General features: G+C 47.4%; 1 protein-coding gene across 1 annotated transcript in view; it reads left to right on the plus strand.

The window, feature by feature from the left end:
- The window catches only part of thada (THADA armadillo repeat containing), a 128,570-nt gene that overhangs the window by 84,754 nt on the left and 16,398 nt on the right, over positions 1 to 27,418 (plus strand). The window contains exons 30-34 of the mRNA XM_056291597.1: positions 2,798 to 2,901; positions 6,461 to 6,543; positions 16,489 to 16,865; positions 21,292 to 21,416; positions 23,764 to 23,836. Of these exons, the coding sequence (XP_056147572.1) occupies positions 2,798 to 2,901; positions 6,461 to 6,543; positions 16,489 to 16,865; positions 21,292 to 21,416; positions 23,764 to 23,836 (762 nt within the window). The remainder of the gene's footprint in view (positions 1 to 2,797; positions 2,902 to 6,460; positions 6,544 to 16,488; positions 16,866 to 21,291; positions 21,417 to 23,763; positions 23,837 to 27,418) is intronic.

Genomic DNA, 27,418 nt, shown 5'->3' on the forward strand with positions numbered 1-27,418 from the left:
CATAACGACCAAAACCAACGACCGGTTTCATATGCAAATATGGGTGTGGCCATTAACTAGAGTTACAATGGCCACGTGTGCAGAGGATTTCCTTCTATCAAATGAAGAAGGGACGACCTGATAAAACTGATGTACTGTGTTCAGAATTCCCTGCAATGCCATTTCTGACCCATGCTGGACGCATTTCTGCTGCTGGCATGCACCCATCAGCGAATAAGACCAATGCATGCACACAGCCCATGCATGAGACATGCAGTAATCAACACCATGTCCTGATATTTAGCAGAAGTCAATTATGGGATTTGTGGCCAAGCATGCAATAACGCAACATGACTGGACTGGTTTATCATACTGTTATCATACTGTTATGGCTTTTGATTAGGTTTTTCAAAATTTAAACTGATGAACCTCCTTTAAAACTGATAGCCAAACCAAACCAATAAACCAAACCCATTGCTGATTTGGGTCATGTTAATTAGAGGGAGTGACATTCTCCTTTTCTATTACTTCATCAACACACAACCATTCTCTCTCTCTCTTGCTCTCTCTCTCTGTCTCTATCTCACACACACGCACACATGCTCACTCGCTCACTCACTCAAACACACACGCTTGCTCACTCAACCACCCACACACACTCACTCACTCACTCCCTCACTCACTCACTCACTCAAACAAGTAAATCAAGATTTCTGGGGGGCAGGGTTGTAGTATGACAGAGATGTATTTACCCTCATACAGCCTTCACACACACCAAAAATTGCCGGTTTGTCACTGTGCACATGTGATAGAGTAAGTCTTTGTGTCCGGAGTGCGTACGCATTTTTTGTTTGTGTGAGCACAGCTATATAGAGTGAGAGATTGTGTTTTATTTGTTTGTATATTTAGCCCGTCTTTATTGGGATCTCTTTTAGACTAACTGGGCTATTCCCCCTAAGTCCACAGTTAGCCTATCCTTTATCTGCTTTTATGTGAATTCCAGCGTGTGTGTGTGTGTGTGTGTGTGTGTGTGTGTGTGTTGATGACAGAACTTTGAATTGACACGGGCTAGTGGATTATTCGTGTGTGCATGTGTAAAAGTGTTTGCGTGTAAGCACATATGTGTCAGTGTGCGCTCCTGCATGCGCTCGCTGCAGCGTGTGGTCGGCGCTGCGGTTGTGGCAGTGGGAGGAACAGCAGGGCAGGCTGATAACAGAGTCTGAAAGGCCCTCGCATCCACCACCACTATTTTTACCAGGCCAAAAGGGGAGCGATGCTCGTTACGGCGCGCACACAACACAGGCAGTGAAACGCCTCGGTAGAAAACAGGAGGTACAAATAGGTTTTGATACGCTTCCTATTTAGCGCCGCCTCGGCACCAGTACACTGCAACCTGGAGCTGGGAGGCGGTCGGTCTGACTTTTAATGTGGACGTTATAAATGTTCGGGAAGTGTGTAAATGTCGTGGATATTTTGCTCATCATCTTCTTCTTCTTTTTTTTTTTTAAACTGGTCACATGTTAGAAATGTCCAGCCTTGCCATTAGCACATTTAGTTCCCTTTAAAGCCGTGGTAACCCACGTATCGCATTCCCGGGCTGTGGGGTTTGATCGCAGCTCGCCGTGTTGACAGACGGGCGCAGTAAAAAGCAGGCCGGTCATGTAAACTTTACTAGAACTTCGGGTAAAGTCGAGGAAGAAGACAGGAAAACCGACGACCTACCAAAGTGTGCGGATGGAACCGGGTCATTGTGCTGTTGACCTCATCCTTTTTTTTTTTTCATTCACTTAAAGCTACTTCCCATCCCCACCATCCCCACCCCCCCCACCCCCGGGTGTAGCTCGTCTCTCACTCTAGGAGGAGGAACAGGGGATGCAGCTTTTTCTATAAATATTCCGGTTTTCTCCGTACCAGGCTAGATTGAGCCGGCTGAGCCTCCCAGGCAGGGACTTCCCAGACGGGAGCTAGGGGGGGTGAGAAGGGCGGGCGGGGGGGTGGTGGTGCATGGATGGAGAGAGAGAGAGAGAAAAAGGGACACGGGTGTGGAGTCTGTTTGTGCGAGCCAGTGGGTGTTGCCTGGGCGTGGAGGCTGCAGTGGAAGAGAGGGGCAGGCCAGGACTCAATGGCCAGGGCTGGTGCTACGTGGTCGGGCTGGTTTTTCCCCACGTTGCCTTCCCTGTACGGCGTAATGAATGGCTTCCTCCTGGCCTGTGGCTGTGGCCCTGACTTAAAGAGTATACTTACCCGGGCCCAGAATACACATTTCAGCCAGCCAGCCAGCCTGTGTCATGGCCCCTGAATACAAGCAGCCAGCAGTCCACCTGCTGCAAACCAGCTCAGAAACTCGCTGTTACATCAGCTGCAAAACATGAGCTGATGTGCACGGTAAAAGTCATTAATCGATCATTCTGAGCAGCTTTTTTCGAGCACTTCTGTCGCTGTTACACTTTTTGTCATAAGTATACACACACAATCAGACATGCGAGCCAGGAGCAGCACCTCTGCGCATGTAGGAGGGGTTTGAAAAAAAACAAAAGGTTGAGCACTGCTGTTTCATCCGTTAAAATGGTGACACACATATGGGGTGTCGTTAGGTAACAAAAACATGCAAGAAAACCCAAATCTCTTGCAGGGGAAAAAGAAATGTATGTTAAAAATAAGTGTGCGTGTGGGGGGGATCCCTGATTCACTGAACTGTTTAATTGTTAATGGTTTATTCACAAATGATAAAATAATGTGAAATCTGACTCTCATCCCCCCCCCCGTGTGTGTGTCTGTGTGTGTGTCTGTGTCTGTGTCTGTGTGTGTGTGCATGCAGGTGTTGTTCCTGCTGCGTTCCTACCACACAGACTCCCATAGACCCCTGCCTACAGGAAGTGGCATCAGCAAAGCCCTCCGCCAGCGCATGTGGCTAGCCTCTAGGTAATCCTAGACACACACACACATCCACACACACACACACATACGTGGTCACACACACGTAGTCATTGATAAGAGTTCCTCACCAGAAGAAAAGCTCCTTGTCTCACCGTCCATCCCTTCGCTGTCCACGAGTGCTTCACATCGGACACAGTTTTCATTTCAAAGAGGCCGCCCGCCGTCCCTATTCCAGTCTGCTCCCCAGCTTCACCTCCTCCTATCTCCCGGCCCCATGGTCTGAGAACGGGGCCCAGAGATGGGCTAGAGATTATTCTAATGGCCTCATGCCTGGTAGAGGTCAGTCCCGGGTCCACGGGCTCCCTTGGCTGAGCACCCAGCAGATAACACAGGGGTGCAGGGTTACCACGCTAGCCTGGCTAGCCCTACTTTGCTACACTGATGGGCATTTATTAAGATGATGAGGGGAATTCTTGTCTGCTGAAGCGCGACCACAGACTTTTCGTTTGATCACACGGTGTTGCGGAGCCCGTCGCCCAGATCTAAGGACAAGGCAGGTCAGGGAATCTTTGTTTGGAAAAAGAAGCCACCCTCTCTCCCAAAACACCACTAATTTGAAGTGGCTGACTTCCAGAACAGTGGAATGCATTGTAGTTCGCTGTCAGCCAGTCTTGGGATTCTGGTTCCTGGCCCCCAGAGTGAATCAGCAGCGAAAAGAATGCTGCCTACACTCGCATAGCTCACTGCAGTTGACTTTGGCCTTCAGTGGTGCTTGGGGCCTACACTAGCCTAGTAGATGTCGCTGCAGTGTAGTGTTTGGACCAGGATCTGTGACTTTAACGTCTCAAAGCCCATTTCATTTGAGGGCTTATCCCTACATAAATTGTTCTCTCTTAAAACACACACTCTCCCTTAGGCCTCTTCCCATGCTTCATTAGTGTGTGTGTGTGTGTGTGCGTGTTATTAATATCCAAGTGATGAAAATGTGATGTCAGCCTCACACAGTGTTCTTTGTTCTCATACACACACACACACACACACACACACACACACACACACACACACACACACACACACACACACACACACAAACACTCACTCAAGGGATTCTACAGCAATGCAGTCACACGTATTCACACGCATTTACCATACCCACACAGGCTGGCTCTCATAACCACACACTTACAGACAGACAGTCAGTCAGTCAGACAGATGGTCAGTGAGTCAGTCAGTCAGAAAGACAGACAGACAGACAGACACAGACAGACACCAACAGACAGACAGACAGTAAGTCAGTCAGTTAGAAAGACAGACAGACAGTCAGTCATTCAGTCAGTCAGTCAGTTAGAAAGCCAGACAGACAGTCAGTCAGACAGACAGTTAGTCAGACAGACAAGCAGACACTTGGGCTTATGTATACTTACATACTCGTCTTTAATGATGTCACACACTTATGTCAACATATAAAAACAGTGGTTCTCTGCAGTCGTTCTGTGTATGTGTGTGTGTGCACGTGTGTGTGTGTGTGTGTGTGTGTGAGAGAGAGAATGTGTGTGTGCGTGCAAGTCATTCATATTCCTCACTGTTAACCTAGGGGTATCATCACATGTAACTTCCTAGATTACATGGCTGGGCCACACTTCGTCAAAAAGCTCCTGCTCCAGCGATGCCAAACACTGAAAGAGCCATTGAACGAATACTACGTAATGACCTACTTCGGTCATTTTCACTGGGAGATGGGCCTGTTTTTGAAGAAAATCCTCGCCCGTTAACGATCCTCGTTAAAAAGTTAGGTATTGATGACTGGAAGGTAGCTCTGGTTAGGTGGTCCTGGTCCTATCAACTGAAGCTTGTACAGTCCCACCTCACATCTGGGTCGTCATAACAGCGGAGAAACAGGATATTGTTTTGGATAAGTGGCACTGAAGTTATTAATACAGCTAGTAGTTACACCGACTGAAAGTGGATACACTTTATTCTTGACAGATTTACAGATCAAAGTGGTTTTGCCAGTGGGCCTCATTGGCTGTTCCCAGTCTGTGAGCTGACATATACTGCGAAGTGAAAATATAGCCCACTTTCTTGCTAATCACATGACAGACAGTAAGAGCATGAAATCAATGTGCGGGCTAGCTAAAACTGTTGGTACGGTCATTACTAGGTGGTTGCTAGGGCATTACGAAGTGGTTTTTGCATAGCAACCACAGGACATCCCATAATACCCAGGATAGCACCAGTAGAGTCCTTGGAACAGCCAGTGATGCTAGTCAGTTCCTTTGCAAGCCTTAACGATGCACCATTCATTTCCATGGCAAAACAAAATTAAATATGAAAGTTAAACGTGGCGGCATGGTGGTGCAGTGGTTAGCGCGGTCGCCTCACGGCAAGAAGGTCCTGGGTTCAAGCCCCGGGGTAGTACAACCTTGGGGGGAGGGGGGTCATCTCAGGTCATCCTCTGTGTGGAGTTTGCATGTTCTCTCCGTGTCTATGTGGGTTTCCTCCGGGGGCTCCGGTTTCCTCCCACAGTCCAAAGACATGTAGGTCAGGTGAATCAGCTGTACTAAATTGCCCCTAGGTATGAATGTGTGTGTGTGTTTGTGTGTGTCGGCCCTGTGTTATGGCCTGGTGCTCTGTCCAGGGAACTGGGTTGTCTCGTTGAAGTACGTAGGACTAATTAGAATCCAAATTTTCTGGGAGGAGAATAAAGAGAAACATTTCTTTTAACAAGCCTACTTAACGGGCGTCCACGTAGCATGGCGGTCTATTCCGTTCCCTGCCATCACGGGGATCACCAGATCGAATCCTCACGTTACCTCCGGCTTGGTCGGGCATCCCTACAGACATTGGCCGTGTCTGCGGGTGGGAAGCCGGGCGTGGGTATGTGTCCTGGTCGCTGTACTAGCGCCTCCTCTGGTTGGTTGGGGTGCCTCTGTGTGGGGGGGGGGGGGGGACAGCGTGATCCTCCCACGCGCTATGTCCCCCTGGTGAAACTCCTCACTGTCAGGTGAAAAGAAGCGGCTTGTGACTCCACATGTATCGGAGGAGGCATGTGGTAGTCTGCAGCCCTCCCCGGATCGGCGGAGGGGGTGGTGCAGCGACTGGGACGGCTCGGAAGACTGGGTAATTAGCCAACTGCAGTTGGGGAGAAAAAGAGGGAAAAATCCACACACAAAAAAGAAGCCTACTTAACATGAAAATAAAGAGATTTGCTAGGGCCAATATTCGCGGGGTCTGATTGCGTCATCCGGTACAAAGACGGGCTGTGTGCAGATACACATTCTCAATAGATACACTTGTTGAACGCGTGTCCCAGCAAATCTAACTCTAAATGTGTCGCTTTTGAAAAACTGATCCAAATTGTTAGTTCAGATGAGACCCCCCCCCCCCCCCCGTGTTCTGTCAGTTGTCAAAAGCCTAAAGGAATCCAAAGTATGATGTTCCTGGTCTTTGAACAAGCAGTGGCGATCATGGTAGACCTAAGAAGTAGACCCCCCCCACCCCAATCCCCGCCTAAACATGACCGACTCTGTCGACAACCGAGTCTTCTTTCTCATTGTTTTTCTTCCCTGTCTGTATGTAACGCTCTTTTTCTCTCTCTCCGTAGACAGAACTGCTGTGTGGTGACCAGAGGGGCCTATCTGGATGTTTTGGTCTGCCTGTGTGGACCACTGACCAGCTCTCTTCCTGGTGAGCGCAACTGCAGAGCGAAGTATTTACAGTAACGCTAGTGTTGCACAACTGTTTCAACTACTGGCCATATACAAAGCATGCTCTGCATGCACAGTGTATAATATGGTCAGTGTTGTCAAGCCATGTGCTGTATAGGGTGGTGGTGTGTGCACATGGTGTCAGTCCAACCACACAACACAGTTAGATTCCACTGATCTAGCACGCTTTCAGCTGGAATGGATATAGATTCACTCACACACACACATACACACACACACACACACACACACTTACATGGGCCATACCCTGATAAGAGACTCCTGATTCTTGAAGTGTTGATAATCGTAGTGCATAATCTACCATTGATCTACAAATGATGACTAGTTGGCTTGTGACTATAACGTTGCTGGGTTGAATCCCCAGCTGACTTGGGAAATCAGTGTTTGTAAGTGAAAGAGTGAATGCGTGCTCAGCCAAACACACCCCTGGGTAAATGAAAGATACAAACAAAAACTGTGATGGTCTGGCGGCCTGTCCAGTGTGTCTCCCCACCTGCCGCCCAGCGACTGCTGGGATAGGCTCCAGCATCCCGGGACCCTGAGAGCGGGCTAAGCGGTTTGGATAATGGATGGATGGACAAACAAAAACGTATCCACACATTACCTGAACAAACATTTTCATATATTTTATGAGAAAATAAATCAAATTGTATTTGTTGTGTTGTTTTGCTATAAAAGGCATGTGATGTAGTGTCCTGCACCGTTCTAATACCTAATGATGTGGACTCACTGTACAATAGTTGGTATATTCCTGGTCTTCTGTTTCCGGTGTGGGAAGATGGCGGCGCGAACTTATGTTTGCGGCGGCCTCACCCAGTACAGGCAGTGACTACGTTTACATGATGTTAGAAAAAGTCTATTTATTGTGTTAGTCCGACTAAAACTGGACTTCTAAAAGACATGTAAACGTGTTAGTCCAACTGAAATCATACTAAATCGAATCTCTCGAAGTCGAACTAACACACCTAGATAATGCGGTTGGGGATCGATTTACTCTGGCATGTATACGATTCAGTCGGCCCCAAACTGGCCTAGGTGTTCTGCACATGATCCATAGTTCACGCGGCGGTCTTTCATCCAATAGCAATCAGCTGAAAGGGGGCATATCACCACCTACTGTACCGGGGTCAGACATACTTCCGTCAATAAATCAATTCTCCCCCAGTTCTTGTATACTGGGACAATGACGGTAGTCCAATTACATGGCCTAATCGAGCTATAACCGTAACCGTAAAAACATTCTAAGTTTGTGTCTTCGTTTGATGGCTGGGAGAGCCGGCGCTGGATCAGCTGGGAGAGCTTGGTCACCCTTGCCTGTGGTGTTTTTAGTGTCGTCGTGTGGAGTGCGGGGAGGTGTGTCGAAGGTGTCTGTCTGGGGGAGCTGGCGTTGGATTGGCTGGGAGAGCCTGGTCTGCTGCATCCTGTGGGACCAGGGATCACGGCCCTGCCTGGAGCTGTGTCCGAAAAGGTAACACCAAGGGCGGTCTGACAGTAGGTGGAAGCGGGGCAGGCTAAGCTAACTGCTAGCCCATGCAGACCGGCAGTTCTGACAGTCATCCTGGCGTTCCCTCTCTCGGACAGTGAAAAAAAAAAAATTGTTTTGGATATGTTGGATATATGTGTTTTTGTATGTGTTTTTGTCTTTGTGTTACTCTGCTGTGGGCCGGGGAAAACGGTATTTTGTGTCATTTCATGTGCGCAGGTGCATGGAATGAAATGACAAATGTTCCGTATTCCTGATATTATTCTAAAATAAACCAAAGGGGATGTATGGTTCTTTGTCTGAAGACTTCAGTGTGACAGGTTGTCTGCGTCAGGTGCACACCAAGGTAGAACTTATCGCCAATAACAATCTGTCTGTAATTAATGAAGAATGTTGTGGGTGGAAATTACCGGCATCCCTGACAACACCCCATGTGCTGTCCGTCTTTGTCTGTTCTGCAGGCTAAAGCCGCCCCGTGTGTGCTTCTGCAGTGTCCGCATGTGGGTTTGTGCACATATGTTCCGACTGGAGATGGTCTCCACAGTGCAAGAATGTGAAACCGGGTGTCCACTGACAGATGGTGCGATTGTGCCTTTGACCCAGTTTACAGGCGAGCGTTGTGCGGCGAGAAGCGAGGGGTGGGAGGGGACGGCGGTGTTTGGTTGGCCATGTGCTCACCACATGTTCTGCTTGACAGTGGAAATGGCTCGAGTTTGTCAAAACAGGCCTGGAGTTTCAGGACCTGGCCCGGGCCTGGCCCGCTCGCTGCCTTACATAACAAACACACGCCAACCGCACACGCTCTCGCCGCCTGTACACGTCTTAGCATCTCGTCGTCTACAACTCCCCCCCCCCCCTCCCCCGTTTCCATTTCGTCTCGTCCCCGTTCTTCTTCTGTATCGCTCTCCCGCCCCCTGTTCCTGCAGTCTTAGTTTGCTCTCATACAAACCCAGATTATAAAGAAAAACGTTTGGGTTGTTTTGGGGAGATGAAAGCGTCGGAGATGTGAAAAGCGTGAGGAAAAGAGGTGACGCAAAAAAAGAAGCGGCGTTTACATTTCGACTTCTGACTCTGGCGTCGCACATCGAATAACAACTTTGGATTTATTGGCCAGTTGCTCTCTGACTCTGTGTGTGTGTGTGTGTGTGTGTGTGTGTGTGTGTGTGTGTGTGTGTGTGTGTGTGTGTGTGTGTGTGTGTGTGTGTGTGTGTGTGTGTATGTGTGTGTGTGTGTGTCTCTCTGCATTGGCCCTTTTGATCCACGCAGACTCATAAAAGCACCCCTGCCCCTCCCTCCCTCCCTCCGTTGCTTCATCATTTCCTCCTGCAGCCCTCTCTGCTTCCCAGCCATGCCAGTAAAAACAGCAAGACAAGTTTGGAATCGGGAGATAAGGAAGCGAGGGAAGGAGAGACAACGAAAGAAACGGGGAGTCGGGGTGGATGGAGGGAAGAGAAAGGCGAGACGAGTCGTTTGTGTGTAAATCAATACAAGTGAACTGCAGGTCGATCGTTGCCTGCCGCACGTTTTTCCTCCCCATAGTGGCGAGGGCATTTGGACAGCATAAACTTTTCCAATCCTTGCTCTGCAAATGTTTTCCTTTCTTTTGTTCATCTCGACACCGTGAGAGAAAGAATCGCCTCGTTCTGATCATGCCATTCATAATTTTATTTTATTCTGACGCCTGCTGTGTCCTCTGTCATCGCCATTATCTGCTCTCGTGCTGTGTCTTGTGACAACACAGCAGCAGGTAAATCAGCCACTGTTGAGATCATTTTTTTCCCCCTTTTCTCCCCAATTGTACCCGGCTGGCCAATTACCCCACTCTTCCGAGCCGTCCCGGTCACTGCTCCACCCCCTCTGCCGATCCGGGGAGGCCCGCAGACTACCACACGCCTCCTCCGATACATATGGAGTCGCCAGCCGCTTCTTTTCACCTGACAGTGAGGAGTTTCACCAGGGAGACGTAGCGCGTGGGAGGATCACGCTACCCCCCCCCCCCCCAGCCCCGAACAGGCACCACGAATCGGCGATCCCCATGTTGGTAGGCAGTGGAATAGACCGTTACACTAACCCGGACGCCCCGAGATAAATTATTTTTAAAACTTAAATTTTGGACATGTTTCTCTTTGTTCAATTAATTTACTAGAAAATGATTGAAGAAGTGAGGCAGTGAAAGTGGCTGTGCACTTTGGACACTTATCACCCACCAGTGTTGGCTGACAGTCCCCCAGTCTGCTGTTATTTGTGTCACTGAAAGAGTTGCAGAAAAATGTACACACAATCACGCCCAACAGACATGCTCACTCAAACGGCAAAATATACACACATATACATACACACACACACAAACTCAGACTGACACTCAGACAAACACAGATCCACATACACACCTAAATATATATTCTCTCTCTCTCTCTCTCTCTCTCTCTCTCTCTCTCTCTCTCTCTCTCTCTCTCTCTCTCTCTCTCTCTCTCTCTCTCTCTCTCTCTCTGTCTGTTTTTCTCCCTCCCTCGCCCTCACACACAGAGGGCCTTTATGGAAATTAGAGGGAGGGACCCCAGCAAATTGTTAAGCTCCATCAGCTTGGGAAAGAAGTCATCTCTAACTCACAATGGCACGGCGTCCACACACACACACACACACACACACACACACACACACACACACACACACAGAAACCCAGTGTCTGGGGTTTGTTTTTCACAGTTCGGGTAATGACGGTGGAGCTTGATGTAAAATCCAGCTGTGAGCGTGCATGCGAGTGTTTGCACGTGAGTCTACCCTGTCCTTGGTTTGACATGGCAAAGCATGCGGTTACCAACATTACCAACAGATTTTAGGGCTCCGCGATAAAACCCAGTTGTGTTGCCATTGGGTCTGTATTGATAATGCCAGTGGTGAATAAGCAAACACTGAGACACACACAATTACTGGACATGAAACCGTGTTAAACCACACTCAGGCTCGCGCACACACACACGCACAAGCCCTGAGAGTCATCAGGAGCTCTCTGTCTGCCCCTCTGTCTAACTCTGTCAATGTTTCTCCCTCTACTTCTGCAGTGGTTGTGTTATACTCAAGCATCCCATTGTGTGGGTGGCTCATCATATCTCATTAACAGTCACCTGGATAAGAAATGCCAATAGTAATCTGGATACTGCGGAATTTAAACCACTTATCCTGGGGTGTTTTGTTCTTTTTTTGTGTGTAAGATCTGTTTTGCGGGTTAAAATTAGCTCAAGACAACAAATCATGGCGGGAAACTGGGAAGATGCTGGGTCATCCCACGTCGGTGAACAAGCAGGAAACAATGAAAGAAGTAAATATTTGCGAGTTTTCAAAACATCAACGTCAAAATATTTAAAGGTGCAATAAAGCGATGGGAGGGAAGAGGTGGACTGGGCAAAGAAAATTGTGTGTTTATTGGAGGACTCATGCATAAACGGATAACCGAGAGTGGGATATTAAAGATGCGTATAAACAGCTTATCCCGGATAAGACCTCCACCGCTGTGTGAACTGGTATCTGTGGCGCTGTGTGCATGTCAACAGTCAGTGACACTTTTAAGAGCATGGGAAAGAAATGTTTGTGTTGTCGGATTGGTCTTGGCTGTAACACATTGGGTAGGATTATGTAGTCTGCCCCTGGACTGGCTGTTGACCCTCAGCCCAAATTGACAGGCTCTGTTAAATACCCACCTCATCCTGAGTCACCTACTGTAAGCAGGGCTCAGGTTTACTTAAACCAAATATTGTGGTTTCTTTTCTTTAAATATTTGACCTGTTTTTTTGGGTAAGTCTCACACGTATAATGTCATTTACTCACACACACGCACGCACACATGCACACACTCTCACACACACAATAACTCCTATGCAGGCCTCAGCCCTGCCGTATTCCCTGCCCTCATGTTAAACATGGATGATATAAATCTCTCTCTGTTCTTCTGAAGGGCTTTTTTTTTTTTGTGGTACTCAGTTGCCAAAGTTTAGACCACACTGGGGAAAGCCTCGCAGGGCTATCAAGTTTGGACGCACCCTGGCCAGATTTTGCCCCGTTGTGATCCGACGAGACAGACCACATCCCAAAGTGTCCCATATTATTGAACTGTCACCAGAACTTTGCTCGTATGCAAGTCAGGAATGTGACTTTGTAATGTAAAGAGATGAAAGGCCATACAGACAAAAGAGTGAAAACACACAGCCGTAGGAGACAGAAAGCCCAGCCTATAGACCAGTTTGTGGAACCGTGACATTAGCTTTTCTCTGATCAGGACCCAGCAGCCAGATTGAAATGATAAGTGTAACCCAGTGTGGTCTGCACAGGAACGCCGTTCCACTTCCTAAAGGGAGGACTCCGACTTCCAGCCCCTTCACACACACTGCTGTTTTAATGCATGCCATCGTGAAAACAGCTTTGCGTCCAACCTCACAGTCGTGTCAGTAGTCTTCTTTTCCTGTCTTTCTTTGTTATTATGTCTTTGAAATATGGGACGGAAGACGCTTTCCCCCCTTCGTTCTCTCTGCTGTTTTCACTTTCTGTTCACATGCCCATCTCTCACTCCCTATTCCTGTGTGTGTGTGTGTGTGTGTGTGTGTGTGTGTGTGTGTGTGTGTGTGTGTGTGTGTGTGTGTGTGTGTGTGTGTGCGTGTGCGTGTGTGTGCGTGTATATATATATATATATATATATATAGATAGATAGATAGATAGATAGATAGATAGATAGATAGATAGATAGATATATATAGATATATGAGAGAGATGGAGAGGGGGAAAGACGGTGTGAGGCCAGGAGAGCAGTTATGCTTTTGCACTGTAGCAGTCATGGATGAAGGCAGAATGCATCACTCACTGTCACAACCTAAATGGTAGCGCACTGTTTTTACAACCTTTTAGCCACACTTGCAGAAACCTACCGACACACACACACACACCGACTATTCCCTCCTTTTCCGTGTTTTCCTTCATTGCAACTTGACAGTCAGTCTCTCTGCCTTTCTGCCATGCTCCCTTTTTCATCCAGTCAATCTCCCTCTCTCTCTCTCCGCGCCCTTCATTATTAGCAGCCATTACTGCCCCCCTTCCCCATTAAAGCTATTAGGCTCTACTTATGTGGTCGCCAGACCCCCTTTGAGGATCGGGTTCCATAGTAACCAAGCCTATCTCCACAGTAACCCGGCCCGTCTCCGGAGGAATGCGGTATTTCCCGCTCTTTTGTTGGGTCCGTGTTGAGAGGCGCTTAGGGGCCAGATTGAGTTGCACAGGATTTCGTAAGCCATGCACACGCATGTGTCTGTGTGTGTGCGCACGCGCGCGCGCGCGCGCGTGTGTGTGTGTGTGTGCACGTGTTGCATTTCCACAGCCAACTCAAACTAATTGAGTTGGCTGTCAAGGTGGGTTGTGTGTGCTGGGATCTGTAATATAGGGTGGAGCAGAACTTCAGAATGGCATTGGATTACCTAGTAACTGTCTTGCCTCTGGATTATGCTTATATTTCAGAGACGTTGCATGCGTGCGTGTGCGAACGTGTGTGTCCAGTTGTGTGTCCATAGCTGATGGAGGGTGTAAATTCACAGGTGGCTGGGTTGGCACAGCCGTGGGCATTTCCAAACTGACATTTATACAGCCCTTCCAATAAAAGCCAAAATAGAAAGCACCAGAAGGCACTGGCTTCTTCAGCCCTGCCGGCTGTCCACGCTGGTTTGCTTGGCAGTGGTTTATGGAGTTTATTTAGTCATCTGGTTAAGTTTTGGATGAACGTGACATTAGATTGATGTAATGTTTGCTTCTTCTATTTATTAGTTTGGGTCTGATTCATTTAGCACTTTTCAAAACATGCAAAATATAAATCAGATCAGTAAATTTGTTGAGATTCAGATGTGGAGGTGACTATTTAGGCATAATTTGTCAATTAATTCCAACACAGGTTAGACAAATGAAAGGATTTCAATATTTGAATCAGTTGTGTAGACTACAATCACCAAAAATATCCCCACCATCACTTATGCTGTGTGTGTTGGTATGCCTGCGAGTGTGTGTGCCATTTCTGTCTTTCTATTATTTTTACCATTCCTCCAACCATATTTATTATTAATCTGTCATGAATTTTTCAATATTCATCTTGTATACAAATGTGTTATTCTTTTATATCTTTATAAAAATGTCAGCTACTTGCAGTTCATTTTAGCATATATATATATATATATATATATATATATATATATATATATATATAAACTTAGCACAAAAAGTAAGGAAATGTGTGTTTGGTAGATTATTTCTTTGTTGTAACAATGCTTCTTGGCAATAAATCCTATATCAGGCACCTGATTGTCAGCACCTGGGGTACCAGAAGCTCAAAACAAGAGTCAATAGCAACAGCAAAATAAGCTGTTTGGCATTAGCAGAGAAGATGTGGCAAATTTTTCATGGGCGCAACCCACATACTCAGCTCTGCTGCTCATCCCACAAATGCATGTTCCTTACAAATGTGGTACCATTTAAAAGGGAAATAAAAAGACTTTCCAACGGTATACGATTTATTGCCAAGAAGCATTGCTACAACAAAGAAATAATCTACCAAACACAAATTTCCTTACTTTTTGTGCTTTGTGTATATATATAATTGTCATTATTAGTCTGCAATGCACCAAGCAAAAATTCCTGGTAACATGAAAGCATATTTGAGACTTGTTCTTATATTTTAAATGTACATGACCCACAATTATTTTTTTGAAGGTGCTGCTGTCATTTGGCCCCCTTTGACTCCTTGATTCCTGAAGCTTTTTCTAGTATTGCTCCAGTTCTCCGCTTCCGGTGTGGGAAGATGGCGGTGCGAACTCACGTTTGTGGCAGCCTCACCCAGTACTGTCCATGCAGTCTCTTTGTCCACGTCTGCGTCTGAGTTTGTGTCTTAGTTTGATGGTTGGGAGAGCTGGCGCTGGACCGGCTGGGAGAGCTTGGTCTGCTGCGTTCTGTGGGCCCAGGGACCACGGCGTTGCCTGGAGCTGCGCCCGAAGAAGAAACACCGAGGGCGGTCTGACAGGAAGCGGAAGAGGGGCAGGCTAAGCTAACTGCAAGCCCATGCAGACCGGCAGTTCCGATAACACCAAGGACAGTTTGGCGGCGGCCTCGCCTGGCATTAATTGTATTTTTGGTGTCGTCATGTGGAGTGCAGGGAGGTGTGTTGAGGTCAGGCTAAGCTAACTGCTAGCCCATGCAGACCGGCAGTTCCGACAGTCATCCTGGCTGGCATTTGTTCTCTTGGACGGTGATGTTTTGTTACTTAGCTGGGATATACTTATGTGTCTAGTTTGGATATGTGTTCTCAGTTTGGATATATGTGTTCTTAGTTTGGATATGTGTGTTCTTAGTTTGGATATATGTGTTCTTAGTTTGGATATGTGTGTTCTTAGTTTGGATATATGTGTTCTTAGTTTGGATATGTGTGTTCTTAGTTTGGATATATGTGTTCTAGTTTGGATATATTTGTTCTTTGTTTGGATATGTGTTCTAGTTTGGATATGTGTTCTTAGTTTGGATATATGCGTTCTTAGTTCGGATATATGTGTTCTAGTTTGGATATATGTGTTCTTAGTTTAGATATATGTGTTCTTAGTTTGGATATATGTGTTCTAGTTTGGATATGTGTTCTTAGTTTAGATATATGCATTCTTAGTTCGGATATATGTGTTCTAATTTGGATATATGTGTTCTTAGTTTAGATGTATGTGTTCTTAGTGTAGATATATGTGTTCTTAGTTTGGATATATGTGTTCTTAGTTTGGATATATGTGTTCTTAGTTTGGATATATGTGTTCTTAGTTTGGATGTGTGTTCTTAGTTTGGATGTGTGTTCTTAGTTTGGATGTATGTGTTCTAGTTTGGATATATTTGTTCTTAGTTTGGATATGTATTCTAGTTTGGATATATGTGTTAGTTTGGATATATGTGTTCTTAGTCTGGATATATGTGTTGTACTGTGGATAAATGTGTTCTTAGTTTGGATATATTTGTTCTTAGTTTGGATATGTATTCTAGTTTGGATATATGTGTTCTTAGTTTGGATGTATATATTCTAGTTTGGATATATGTGTTCTTGTAGTTTTTGAATATGTGTGTTTTTGTGTTTGTGTTGCACTGCTGTGGGCCGAGGGAAACAATATTTCACATAAAATAGATGTTCAACAAAAAATAATGACAAATAAAGTGTTCCTGATTCCTGAAATACTTAAAATGTGAGCATGTGAAATGTTAGTAGGGTGGTCCAGTGCTGAACTGATCCATTAACTGGAGGGTGACGGGTACATTCCCTTAAACAGCTGAATGTCCTGTCAAAGTGCCCTTGAGCAAGACTATGTCCCCAGCGTCAACGAAAATGTAGACATGTCTTGTTTGTTTTTTTGTTTTTTTTCCACCCAGACTCTGAACTCTGTGAGTTGCGGAGAGAGACGCTGGCCGTCCTGATGGCCTCAGAGCTGGTCTCCTCTGACGGGGCCTCCTCTTCCACCCTGGGCCCCGGCACCACCCAGTACCAGCTCAGCCTGGCACAGCTGGCGCTCAGCGCAGCGGTGGAGAGTCCAGAGCTCTGGGGTGCCCCTCATTTTGGGGCGCGACTCCTGGAGCGTCTGCTGCAGTGCCCCCACTATGAGGTGAGGGATCTGGCACTGAAGGGGCTGCTGAGGAGCATGGGGGACAATGAAAAGACGAAAGAGAGACCACCGTGGCTGGATGAGACCACCCTGTCTAACCTGACCAGCCTGGCTCTTCACGAGGAACACCCCCAATGTCTGGCCAAGGTGGGACCACACACACACACACACACACACACACACACTAGAGGACACATTTGTTTGTTGTATGTCTGTTCCAATACCTTTATTTGCTGTAAATTAGTGATTGTTCCAGTGTGCGTTCCTTGACAACCTTGGAAGACCAAGGCCATGTCCACGCTGGTACGGGGAAATGGGAAAACGCCGTTTAAAATTGAAAATGGGTCGAAAGTTTTCCATCCAAACTAGTGTTTTCAGATCGTTTCGGAAAAAAAAAATGATGTGGTGATTTTTTTTCAGTAACAATCTGAAATTTATCCGTGTTAGTGTGGATGTGGTCCAAATCGTGACTGATTGCTCTCTCTCTCTCTCTGCTAAGCTAAAGTCATCAGGACCACAGCCCATAATGAGCCTGAGCCCCGAGCCCTTTCATGACACAATGAAGAGACCCACAAAACAACTATGTCTCCCCATCCATCAAAATTGTGCTAAGCCGCAGTGACAATTGTTACAAATTGATTACACGTCCAAATCTATATTCCAGAGGCTTGCGTGAGAGACTAATCTGTGGCAGGGGGACATGCCAAGCAGACTGGCAGAGAGCAAGCGAGCGAGCTTTCTTTTCGTCCTTCTCACTCTCTGTACTGCACTCCAGCTCACCACAACCACCAGCCCAATTACTCGCTTGATTCCTCTCTCACTCACAACCCACACACACACACACACACAGAGGAAGAGAGGTTTTGTAAGTTTTGATTCTGATAAGTGTTGGAGGGTGCGAGGCAGACTGCTTCTTATTTCATGCAATGGATTGTGTTTCAGCCTGTCAATCAAAACAAGACAACCAATCAGCAGCCAGCTGGTCTGTCCTGCGATGTCCACCAATGTCTCACAGCACTCGTCCATACCTGACAGGCCTTCTCAGAATGTCTGTGTGTGTGCGTGTGTGTGTGTGTGTGTGTGCGTGCGTGGGCCTGCCTTTTCCAGTATATCTTCACACACTAATGTGTGCGCTTGATATGTTTTTAATGCTCTGTTCATGTGTGTGTGTGTGTGTATGGGTGTTTTTGCTTGAGTGTTTTTCACCGAGCCCCTCCTTACACCCAACCCTTATTGTCGGTGTCGGCCCATAAAGTTGACCCTCCCTGCGGCAAGGACACATCCACGGGCCGGGCCGGTTGCCATAGCACACTCAGCGCTGCAGTAAAGCATTGTGGGAGAGCAGGAGCAGCAGCAGAGAGCCAGGTTGCAGCTAGCTCGGCTCTTGTGCCTTCAAATGAAATCTTTAGTGGCTTAAGCCCCATGCAAGACAACACTGTAATCTTCTGTCTTGACATTTTAAAGGAGCCTGTCCTTTACAGGAAGGTATACACCGCAGAGGGACAAACAAGATGGATGACCGAGATAATGACGTGCAACAAAAAGAGCTTGCATTCGACTTGAACTTACACAAGTACATGTCCTGATGAGGCACCGGGTCGCAGCTCAGTTCTCATAATTTAAAATCCAATCTGGTGGGGTGCCCGGGTAGCGTAGCGGTCTATTCTGTTGCCTACCAACACGGGGATCGCCGGTTCAAATCCCTGCGTTACCTCCGGCTTGGTTGGGCAGACACAATTGGCTGGTTGTGGGTATGTGTCCTGGTTGCTGCGCTGGCGCCTCCTCTGGTGGGTCGGGCGCCTGTTAGGGGGGGGGCGACTGGGGGGAATAGCGTGATCCTCCCACGCGCTACGTCCCCCCGGTGAAACTCCTCGCCGTCGGGTGAAAAGAAGCGGCTGGTGACTCCGCATGTATCGGAGGAGGGATGTGGTAGTGTGCAGCCCTCCCCAGATCAGCAGAGGGGGTGGAGCAGCGACCGGGACGGTTCAGAAAATAGGGTAATTGGCCAAGTACAAATGGGGAGAAAAGGGGGGGGGTGAATAAATAAATAAAATGCAAGGTGTAAGACAGCACTTATGTGCATTTGTTGCAAAGTGTGTACCTTTGAGAAAGAGTGAGCGTTACCTTGTGTGTGTGTGTGTGTGTGTGTGTGTGTGTTTGCCCAGACATATTTCTCCTGTCAGTGTCTACATGTGTGCGAGTGTGTGTTTGAGCGCGTTCATGTGTGTATGCCCTCATGTGGAGAGGGTGTTACTGTTTATTTTCATGTTACAGCTGTGAAAATTGGTACCCGTCTGCGTTGGAGTTTGCATGTTTGCACAAGCATGTGTTTGGATTTGTGTGCAGGGGACTTTGTGTGTGTGTGTGTGTGTGTGTGTGTGTGTGTGTGTGTGTGTGTGTGTGTGTGTGTGTGTGTTGCAAAACAGGAGCTTGTTAAAGAAGGTTGTAAAAGTCTGGAGCAGCAACAGCAGCGAGGCTCAGGCCAACTGGAGCTGCCAGTTTAATACCTGGCAAGCAGACGGGCAGATGGACAGATAGACTGGCATGCAAACAGACAGCAAGGCAGTCAGACCAAAAAAACACCATGGAAGGCCTCGCTGCTAGCTGCCGCTCGTGCACACACGTAGCCCACACACGGAGTCCGACACAGACGCATGCAGGCACACGTTCACTCAGTCCTACACCCACATAAACACAAAGGGCCTGGAAAAAAGTAAGCTTTACTCTAATAATCTAATAACGGGTCAGGGCCTCGAAAAGAATAATAATCAGGGAACTATGCGAGAGGAATGTCAGCTTGTACCCGGCTAACTCTGGAGCAGGGTCTCCTTTTGAGGAAAACACATCCTTCCTTCTCAGACTCAGTCAAGCGCCTCCTTTGCTGGAGGAGTGACTGGGTGAGGAAAACAGCACAGGATGGAGGCAAGGAGAGGGTGAATCACATTTCCGGAGTTCTGATGCTGCTGACGGTAAACACAGAACGTTCAACCAGGCGGACAGATGAATTGGCGGGAAACTGGATGGACGATAGATGGATATGGATTGAGACATGGAGTGATGTCAGATAGATCTCACAGGTAGAATTAAGATGGCCGCGCGAATTCATGTTTGCAGCGGCCTCACTCAGTAGGTGTGGGAAGATGGCGGCGCAAATTCACGTTTGCGGCAGCCTCACCCAGTACCGCCCATGCAGTGTCTTTGTCCACGTCTGTGTCTAAGTTTGTCGTCGTTTGATGGCTGGGAGAGCCGGCGCTGGATCAGTTGGGAGAGCTTGGTCTGCTGCATCCTGTGGGCCCAGGGACCACAGCCCTGCCTGGAGCTGTGCCCGAAGAGGAAACCTTGAGGGCGGTCTGACGGGACACAGAAGCGGGACAGGCTAAGCTAACTGCTAGCCCATGCAGACCGGCAGTTCCGATAACACCGAGGGCGGTCTGACAGGATGCAGAAGCGGGGCAGGCTAAGCTAACTGCTAGCCCATGCAGACCAGCAGTTCCGATAACACCGATGGCGGTCTGGCAATGGCCTCTCCTAGCCTTGACTGTGTTTTTAGTGTCGTCGTGTGGAGTATGGGGAGGTGTGTCGAAGGTGTCTGGCTGGGAGACTTAGCGTTGGATCGGCTGAGGGAGCTTTGTCTGCTGCATCCTGTAGGCTCAAGGACCATGGCCCTGACCGAAGCTGCGCCCGAAGAGGAAACACCGAGGGCGGTCTGACAGGATGCGGAAGCGGGGCAGGCTAAGCTAACTGCTAGCCCATGCAGACCAGCAGTTCTGACAGTCATCCTGGCTGGCATTCGTTCTCCTGGACAGTGATTTTTTTTTCTTTAGTTTAGATTTATGTGTTAGTTTGGATATATGTGTTCTTGCAGTTTTTGGGTATGTGTTTTTGTCTTTGTGTTGCGCTGCTGTGGGCTGGGGGAAACAATGTGTCATTTCATTTCATGTGCATTAGAGCATGAAATGAAATGACAAATAAAGTGTTTCTGATTCTGAAGAGTATGTGCATTCATACATTGTCCTGTGTGCATTTGTACCTCTTTACGGCCATACATATGCAGATAGATATTTGTGTATGTGTGTGTGTGTGTGTGTGTGTGTGTGTGTGTGTGTGTGTGTGTGTGTGTGTGTGTGTGTGTGTGTGTGTGTGTGTGTGTGTGTGTGTGTGTGTGTGAAGCTCTGTACTCGTGGCTAGGGTGTGTGTTGGATCTGACTGGTGTGGTTCAGCCTGGTAAGAATACTGCAGGGCCCCATGCCAGCCACACAAAGAGAGGACACCAAAGCTGTGTTGATAGATGGGCCTGAGTGAGCCAGCTCTCTCACCAGCCGCTCTGTGTTGTGTGTGTGTGTGTGTGTGTGTGTGTGTGTGTGTGTGTGTGTGTGTGTGTGTGTGTGTGTGTGTGTGTGTAAATGACGATGAGAAAAATGGAAGTGTGGTCATCTCTCATCTGACCTCTCACTCTTTCTTAACCCTTTCTCTCTCTCTGTATTGCTCTCTCTTTGTCTCTCTCACCTCTCTCTCTTGCTCTCCCTCACTGTTTCTCTCTATCACTTTCTGTCCTCAACTGTCCTCTCTGCAGGTTATCCAGGTGTTGTGTGGGCTGTGCTCCAGCGGTCAGCACCTCTGGAGGGATGGCGATCAGAACTTGTCCCAGGTGGAGGTCCTGGCTCACCTCCTCGCTCTGGCTGAAAATTCTGCACACAGGTCAGGCAGGCCAACCCATACCAAAGCCTCATTTGTCTCTGCAGAAGGTTTTTTTTTTCTTTTCTTGGTACTACTTTACAAGAGGTTATCAATTCCTTTATTTATGGTGAGTAGCTAATTTATCGTTTGGGTTGCCAGGTTGGGAGTCCATATTTTATCATTAGCAGAGAGTCTTCGTAGGCATTCTCATAGAGTCACGTCACTGGCAAGTACTGCAGATTCCCATCCTGAGCGAGCAACATATAAATAGCACAGCTTGAAAATGTCGTGCAATGTGTACACAAAAACTGATTTTTGTGCAGTAGCGGCAAATATAGTTAGAGTGGTCAAGTCTAGGATTAAGGTTAGGTTGTGGTTAAGTTTCGGGTTAAGGTTAGGGAGTGGTTAGTGAGGCTGCCATACAACTATTTGGCTATCTTTGTGTAATCACGTGGTTTCCAAAAGAGTCTACGAAGACTCTTCTAGTATCGATAAAATGTGAGCCCCCAACCTGGCAACCTCAAAAAATTCATTTTGTCGATGTATTATAGTATCTTATTACTGATCTATAACACATCAGTAAGTTACTAAAATAAACAATTGGCCACAACTTATGAAGCCGGTATCACAGAAGTCACTTTAGAGTTACTCCTAACCACAAAAATGTATTTGCGAAAACCTTCCATAAATCCTTTCACTGCCCCCAAGCGGACTCTCAGTTACACCTTGGATGAAGTCTAATATCTAAATGTGAAGTGTGTGTTCGAACCGAGGTTTAAACAAGGTTTCCCTGTCTTCAGTTATGTCTGAAAAATGAGCATGCATGCGATACGGCTTATGGTGTTGTGCTGAGGCGCCGGATCGGCTGTGTTTTTATTTGCTAAATGTTTTTACTGGTTCCAGTGCAACACGCAAAAAATGATGAACTGCGTGCAGGAATTGCGTCTGAAGCATTTCTCCGTTCGGGTTCTTGACACCGTAATCGGTTCCACGGGCCGTGAGCCTCCTCCTTATTCCAGCGCTGGGCCCTGACCCCGCGCCCTTCTGATCACTGTAGCATATCACAAGGGTAACGTCCGTTACCGCTTTCACGTTACCGAATTTCAAAGTAAAGCCAGGAGAAAGGAGGCGACCGCGCGACCCCAAAATAGCTGCTCCCCTGTTTAAAAAGAAGAAGAAAAAACTGCTGCCAAAACAAAATAGCTCCTGTGAGAGCACACGGCGTCTTTTAACGGTTAAGAATGGAAGAGAGGGGAATGTATTGCGGGGCAAGGTGCAACCACAAGTACACCCCCCACACCCCCACACCCCCACACACCCCCCCCACTCTTCCCAGTGCGGAGGGGCCCCGATATGGGAGTGGCAGGCCGTCTGTCAGGCCCCTAATTCAGAACCAATGTCCGTGGAGGGGGGGGGGGGTATGGTTTAAATGGCTGCACCTTCACCCTGCACCTGGATGCAGGTGTGCAAAAAGTGTGTGTGTGTGTGTATGTGTGTGTGTAGGTCACATTCAATTCCTGTAAAATGAGAATACACAAACTGTTTTTGCCTGCTTTTGTGTATGTGTGTGTGTGTATGTGTGTGTGTCTAAGAGCCGCAGAGCTACAAAAGCTGCTCACACGTGTGTGTGTGTGTGTGTGTGTGTGTGTGTGTGTGTGTGTGTGTGTGTGTGTGTGTGTGTGTGTGTGTGTGTGTGTGTGTGTGTGTATGTGTTTATGTGTGTGTGTGCATGCTATAAATCCTTTGACACCCACTGACGCACACCTTTCTTGACAAACCACCGCTGTACTTTTCTCACCCCAACATCAGAATACAGGCTTGGATCGGGGTCGTATTACAAAGGCTCCGAGCCCTGCGTAAAGCCGTGGCCCAGCCAAAATCTCCGGGTCTGGTATCCACTTTCCCTTTGGAGTAGGCCCAGGGTTATGATTAGAGCTGGGCAAGGATCAGCTTGGGTTGCTGGCTGCCCTTGTCTCCCGTGTTATTGAATGGCACTCGGTCCATTGTGATACGTAGTGTAGTGGTGAGGACCAGCACACTTCTTTTGTGGACTGTAAGCCAATACATTTGGGCGGTGTGTGTGTGTGTGTGTGTGTGTGTGTGTGTGTGTGTGTGTGTGTGTGTGTGTGTGTGTGTGTGTGTGTGTGTGTGTAGTTCATTGTGGCGGTGGGATGCGTTTGTGCTACGTGTCGTGGTTTGACAGGGCTGCCTCAGGAGCACGTTAGGTTTTCGGTGAGGCGTCAGGGAAGGGTCTGATGGTAAATCGATCTTAACTGGTCTTTATTGAAAGACTCTTAACATTTCCTCGTTGAATACGTTTCCTGTTTGTGTAAAGTGTGTGGTGTTTGTGTTGTGTGTTATGTTTCAGTGTGAAGCTACACTGTGCGAGCCTGACCCTGGCCTCTCAGCTTGCGGTTCAAGTGGTGACCTCCGACCCCAAGGTAAAGACAGATGCACATACAGCGGAGTTGGGTAGTATTCAGTCCCCTTGATAATTCCCACATGTTGTGACGTGACAATTTGAATTTGTTGGTTAATTAAATTCTTCGACACCGGGCGTCCAGGTGGCGTGGCGGTCTATTCCGTTGCCTACCAACATGGGTATCGCCGGCTCGAATCCCCATGTTACCTCCGGCTTGGTCGAGCGGCCCTACAGACACAATTGGCCGTGTCTGCGGGTGGGAAGCCGGGTGTGGGTATGTGTCCTGGTCGCCGCACTAGCGCCTCCTTTGGTCAGTCGGGGCACCTGTTCAGAGGGGAGGAGTAACTGGGGGGAATAGCGTGATCCTCCCATGCGCTACGTCCTCCTGGTGAAACTCCTCACTGTCAGGTGAAAAGAAGCAGCTGGCGACTCCACATGTATTGGAGGAGGCATGTGGTAGTCTGCAGCCCTCCCCGGATCGGCAGAGGTGGTGGAGCAGCGACCGGGACGGCTCGGAAGAGTGGGGTAATTGGCCAAGTACAACTGAGGAGAAAAAAGGGGTGGGGGGGAATTCTTCAACACCAGTCTATATAAAATAGTTCCTAATGGAATATTGAATTATACTGTTGGAGTTGTTTAAGTATTCATGGAAAATGTGAACCAAAATATACTCTTTACCAAAGTATTTAAACCCACAGGTCAGTACTATGAAAATGTGTTTTTGGCATCCATTCCAGCGTCAAGGCTTTCTGGTTGTTTGTATTAGCTTTGCACATCTGGCTTTAGGGATTTTCCCCCCCATCCTTCCCTGCTGATTTGCTTGAGTTCTGTCAACTTTGATAGGGAGCGAACAGTAATCAAGACTTTCCAGATTCCCGATGGGATTGAGGTCTATGCTTTGGCCGGGTCACTCGGTGACTTTGATTCTCTTATTCTGAAGTCATCCCGGGGTTAATTTGGCTCCATGCTTGGGGTCATTGTCATGTTGAAACACAAATCCTCTCCCCATGCCAAGGCCCTCTGCACTCTGGAGCTGGTTCTCCTCAAGAATTTGCCGGTATCTAGCTCCAGCCATTGTTCCATCGATCTACGTAAAGCCAGCAGTATACTCGAGATACTTTTCGAATAAGAGGCAGACAAACAGATGCCATGTGTTTTGTGTAAGCATCCTGCACAAAATGCCTACCAGTTCAGAAGCAGTTTATATTCCTCCTGCTGTCTGCAATTGACCCAAATATCACATGGTTGGTTGTGTCATGGTTTATCGGCGGGGCACAGAGCTCCTTCATAATCATTCTGTGCCCTCCAGTGGTGTGGACTGACACAACGAAGAACAAATTGTTTGTACCAAGTAAATTGGACAATGGTTTTCTGGGACATGTTTGCAGATGTTTCAAGCGTACCGCCCACCCAAGACTCCCACTCCCTGCGTCGAAGAGCATCCCCACAGCATGATGCTGCCACCACCACCGAGCTTCAAAGTGGGGACAGTGTTAGGACGGGTTTGTCTGGTTTCCATCAGACATAGCATCTTGCATTTACGCTGAAGAGTTCAGTTTTGGTTTCATCAGAACACAAAATCCTTTACCAAATTTTCTGAGTCCTTCAGATAGTTTTCTGCAAACTCCAGCCATGCTTTCATGTCCACTTCATCTCAGGGGTGGACTTAATATGCCATGAAGTCCAGATTTGTGAACTGCTGCTTGGGCTGTTATTCTTCTAGCAGGCGATTCCATTTGAAGCCAAGACACTCTGCAGTTCTTTTACATTATTTCTTAGGTCCCGGGTCACCTCTCTAACCAAAACCCAACCCAACCCTGCCCGGTTGTTCAGTGTACCTCTACCCTGATCTCTGCCCCCTTACAATTGTTTCTGATTTTCATGTAAAGTTCCTTGGACTTTATGATAGAGGTTCTTCTCTGACATCCATTGTTCACTGTCCGGTCCTTATCTAGACAGGCGTGTTCCACTCCAAATCCTGTCCAATCAACTGAGTTGGACACAAGTGGACTCCAGTCAAGATGAGGCATCTCAAATATGTTTCAAAAGAAGCATGCATGCACAGCAGAGGGGTTGAACACTGGTCAACTCAATCCCCATTTTAACTCTGGCCTGGTCGGGCGTCCCTACAGACACAATTGGCCGTGTCTGCGGGTGGGAAGCCGGATGTGGGTGTGTGTCCTGGTCGTTGCACTAGCGCCTCCTCTGGTCGATTGGGGTGCCTGTTCGGGGGTGGGGGAGACTGGGGGGAATAGCGTGATCCTCCCATGCGCTACGTCCCCCTGGCGAAGCTCCTCACTGTCAGGTGAAAAGAAGTGGCTGGTGAATCCACATGTATCGGAGGAGGCATGTCGTAGTCTGCAGCCCTCCCCGGACCAGCAGAGGGGGTGGAGCAGCGACTGGTACAGCTCGGAAGAGTGGGATAATTGGCCGAATACAATTGGGGAGAAAAAGGGGGGAAATCCCCCCCCCCCCCAAAAAGGTTGTAAACAAATAAATAAATAATCATAGGGTATAATATTTAGACAAATAAATGAAGAAAAAAGTGCTTGCCAAATATTGTACAACCAACCTCTCTATTTCACAAAATGGCAGCAAATGCTTTGTATGGTAAAAGTGAGAGTCTGAGGATAATACGGCAAAGGGACCTGGACATTGAGCTTAAACAAGAGGCATGGGAGAATATTGTCCATAACATGGGTTGGCCAGTAAGGGATAGTGAGAGCAAATTTATACATTATAAAATAATTCATAGATACTACTGGACTCCAGTCAGACTTAAAAAGATTGGTCTAATTCTAAGCAATGAGTGCTGGAAATGTAACGGTTCTATGGGTACTTTTTCTACACTTCATGTGGGCCTGTCCACTGGTTTCCCCATTCTTGAACGGAGTGGTTGGATCAGCCCTTGCTAAGCTCGCCATGCTTTTGCCTTCTTGGAGACATATCTGTTCTACCAGCTGGACTTACAAAGGCACAGTTTGGGTTAGCCCTCGCAGCCTTTCTTAATGCAGCCAGGATTATACTAAGGAACAGGAAAATAACAAGCACACCTTGTTGTAAGGGCTGGATTGAACTCGCGATGGTTACAGCCTCATGTTAGCCAAATTGAAGGAGTCCGTGTCTAAAGTCACTGAAATGTGGAGTAGCGTCCTCAGATTCATTAATGGTGGGGGTCATTAGATAGTTATATGTAATAGAAGCCTTAATGTATGTCAGGTGGAGCGTTGGGCAGTTACACACCTGATTCTATTAGTCAACCAATAGTCTTGTTCTAACCAAGCAGTTACACACCTGATTCTATTAGTCAACCAGTAGTCTTGTTCTAACCAAGCAGTTACACACCTGATTCTATTAGTCAACCAGTAGTCTTGTTCTAACCAAGCAGTTATACACCTGATTCTATTAGTCAACCAATAGTCTTGTTCTAACCAAGCAGTTACACACCTGATTCTATTAGTCAACCAATAGTCTTGTTCCAACCAAGCAGTTACACACCTGATTCTATTAGTCAACCAGTAGTCTTGTTCTAACCAAGTTGTTACACACCTGATTCTATTAGTCAACCAATAGTCTTGTTCCAACCAAGCAGTTACACACC

The sequence above is a fragment of the Lampris incognitus genome, chromosome 13 (genome assembly GCF_029633865.1).
Source record: "Lampris incognitus isolate fLamInc1 chromosome 13, fLamInc1.hap2, whole genome shotgun sequence".
Lineage (NCBI taxonomy): Eukaryota > Metazoa > Chordata > Actinopteri > Lampriformes > Lampridae > Lampris > Lampris incognitus.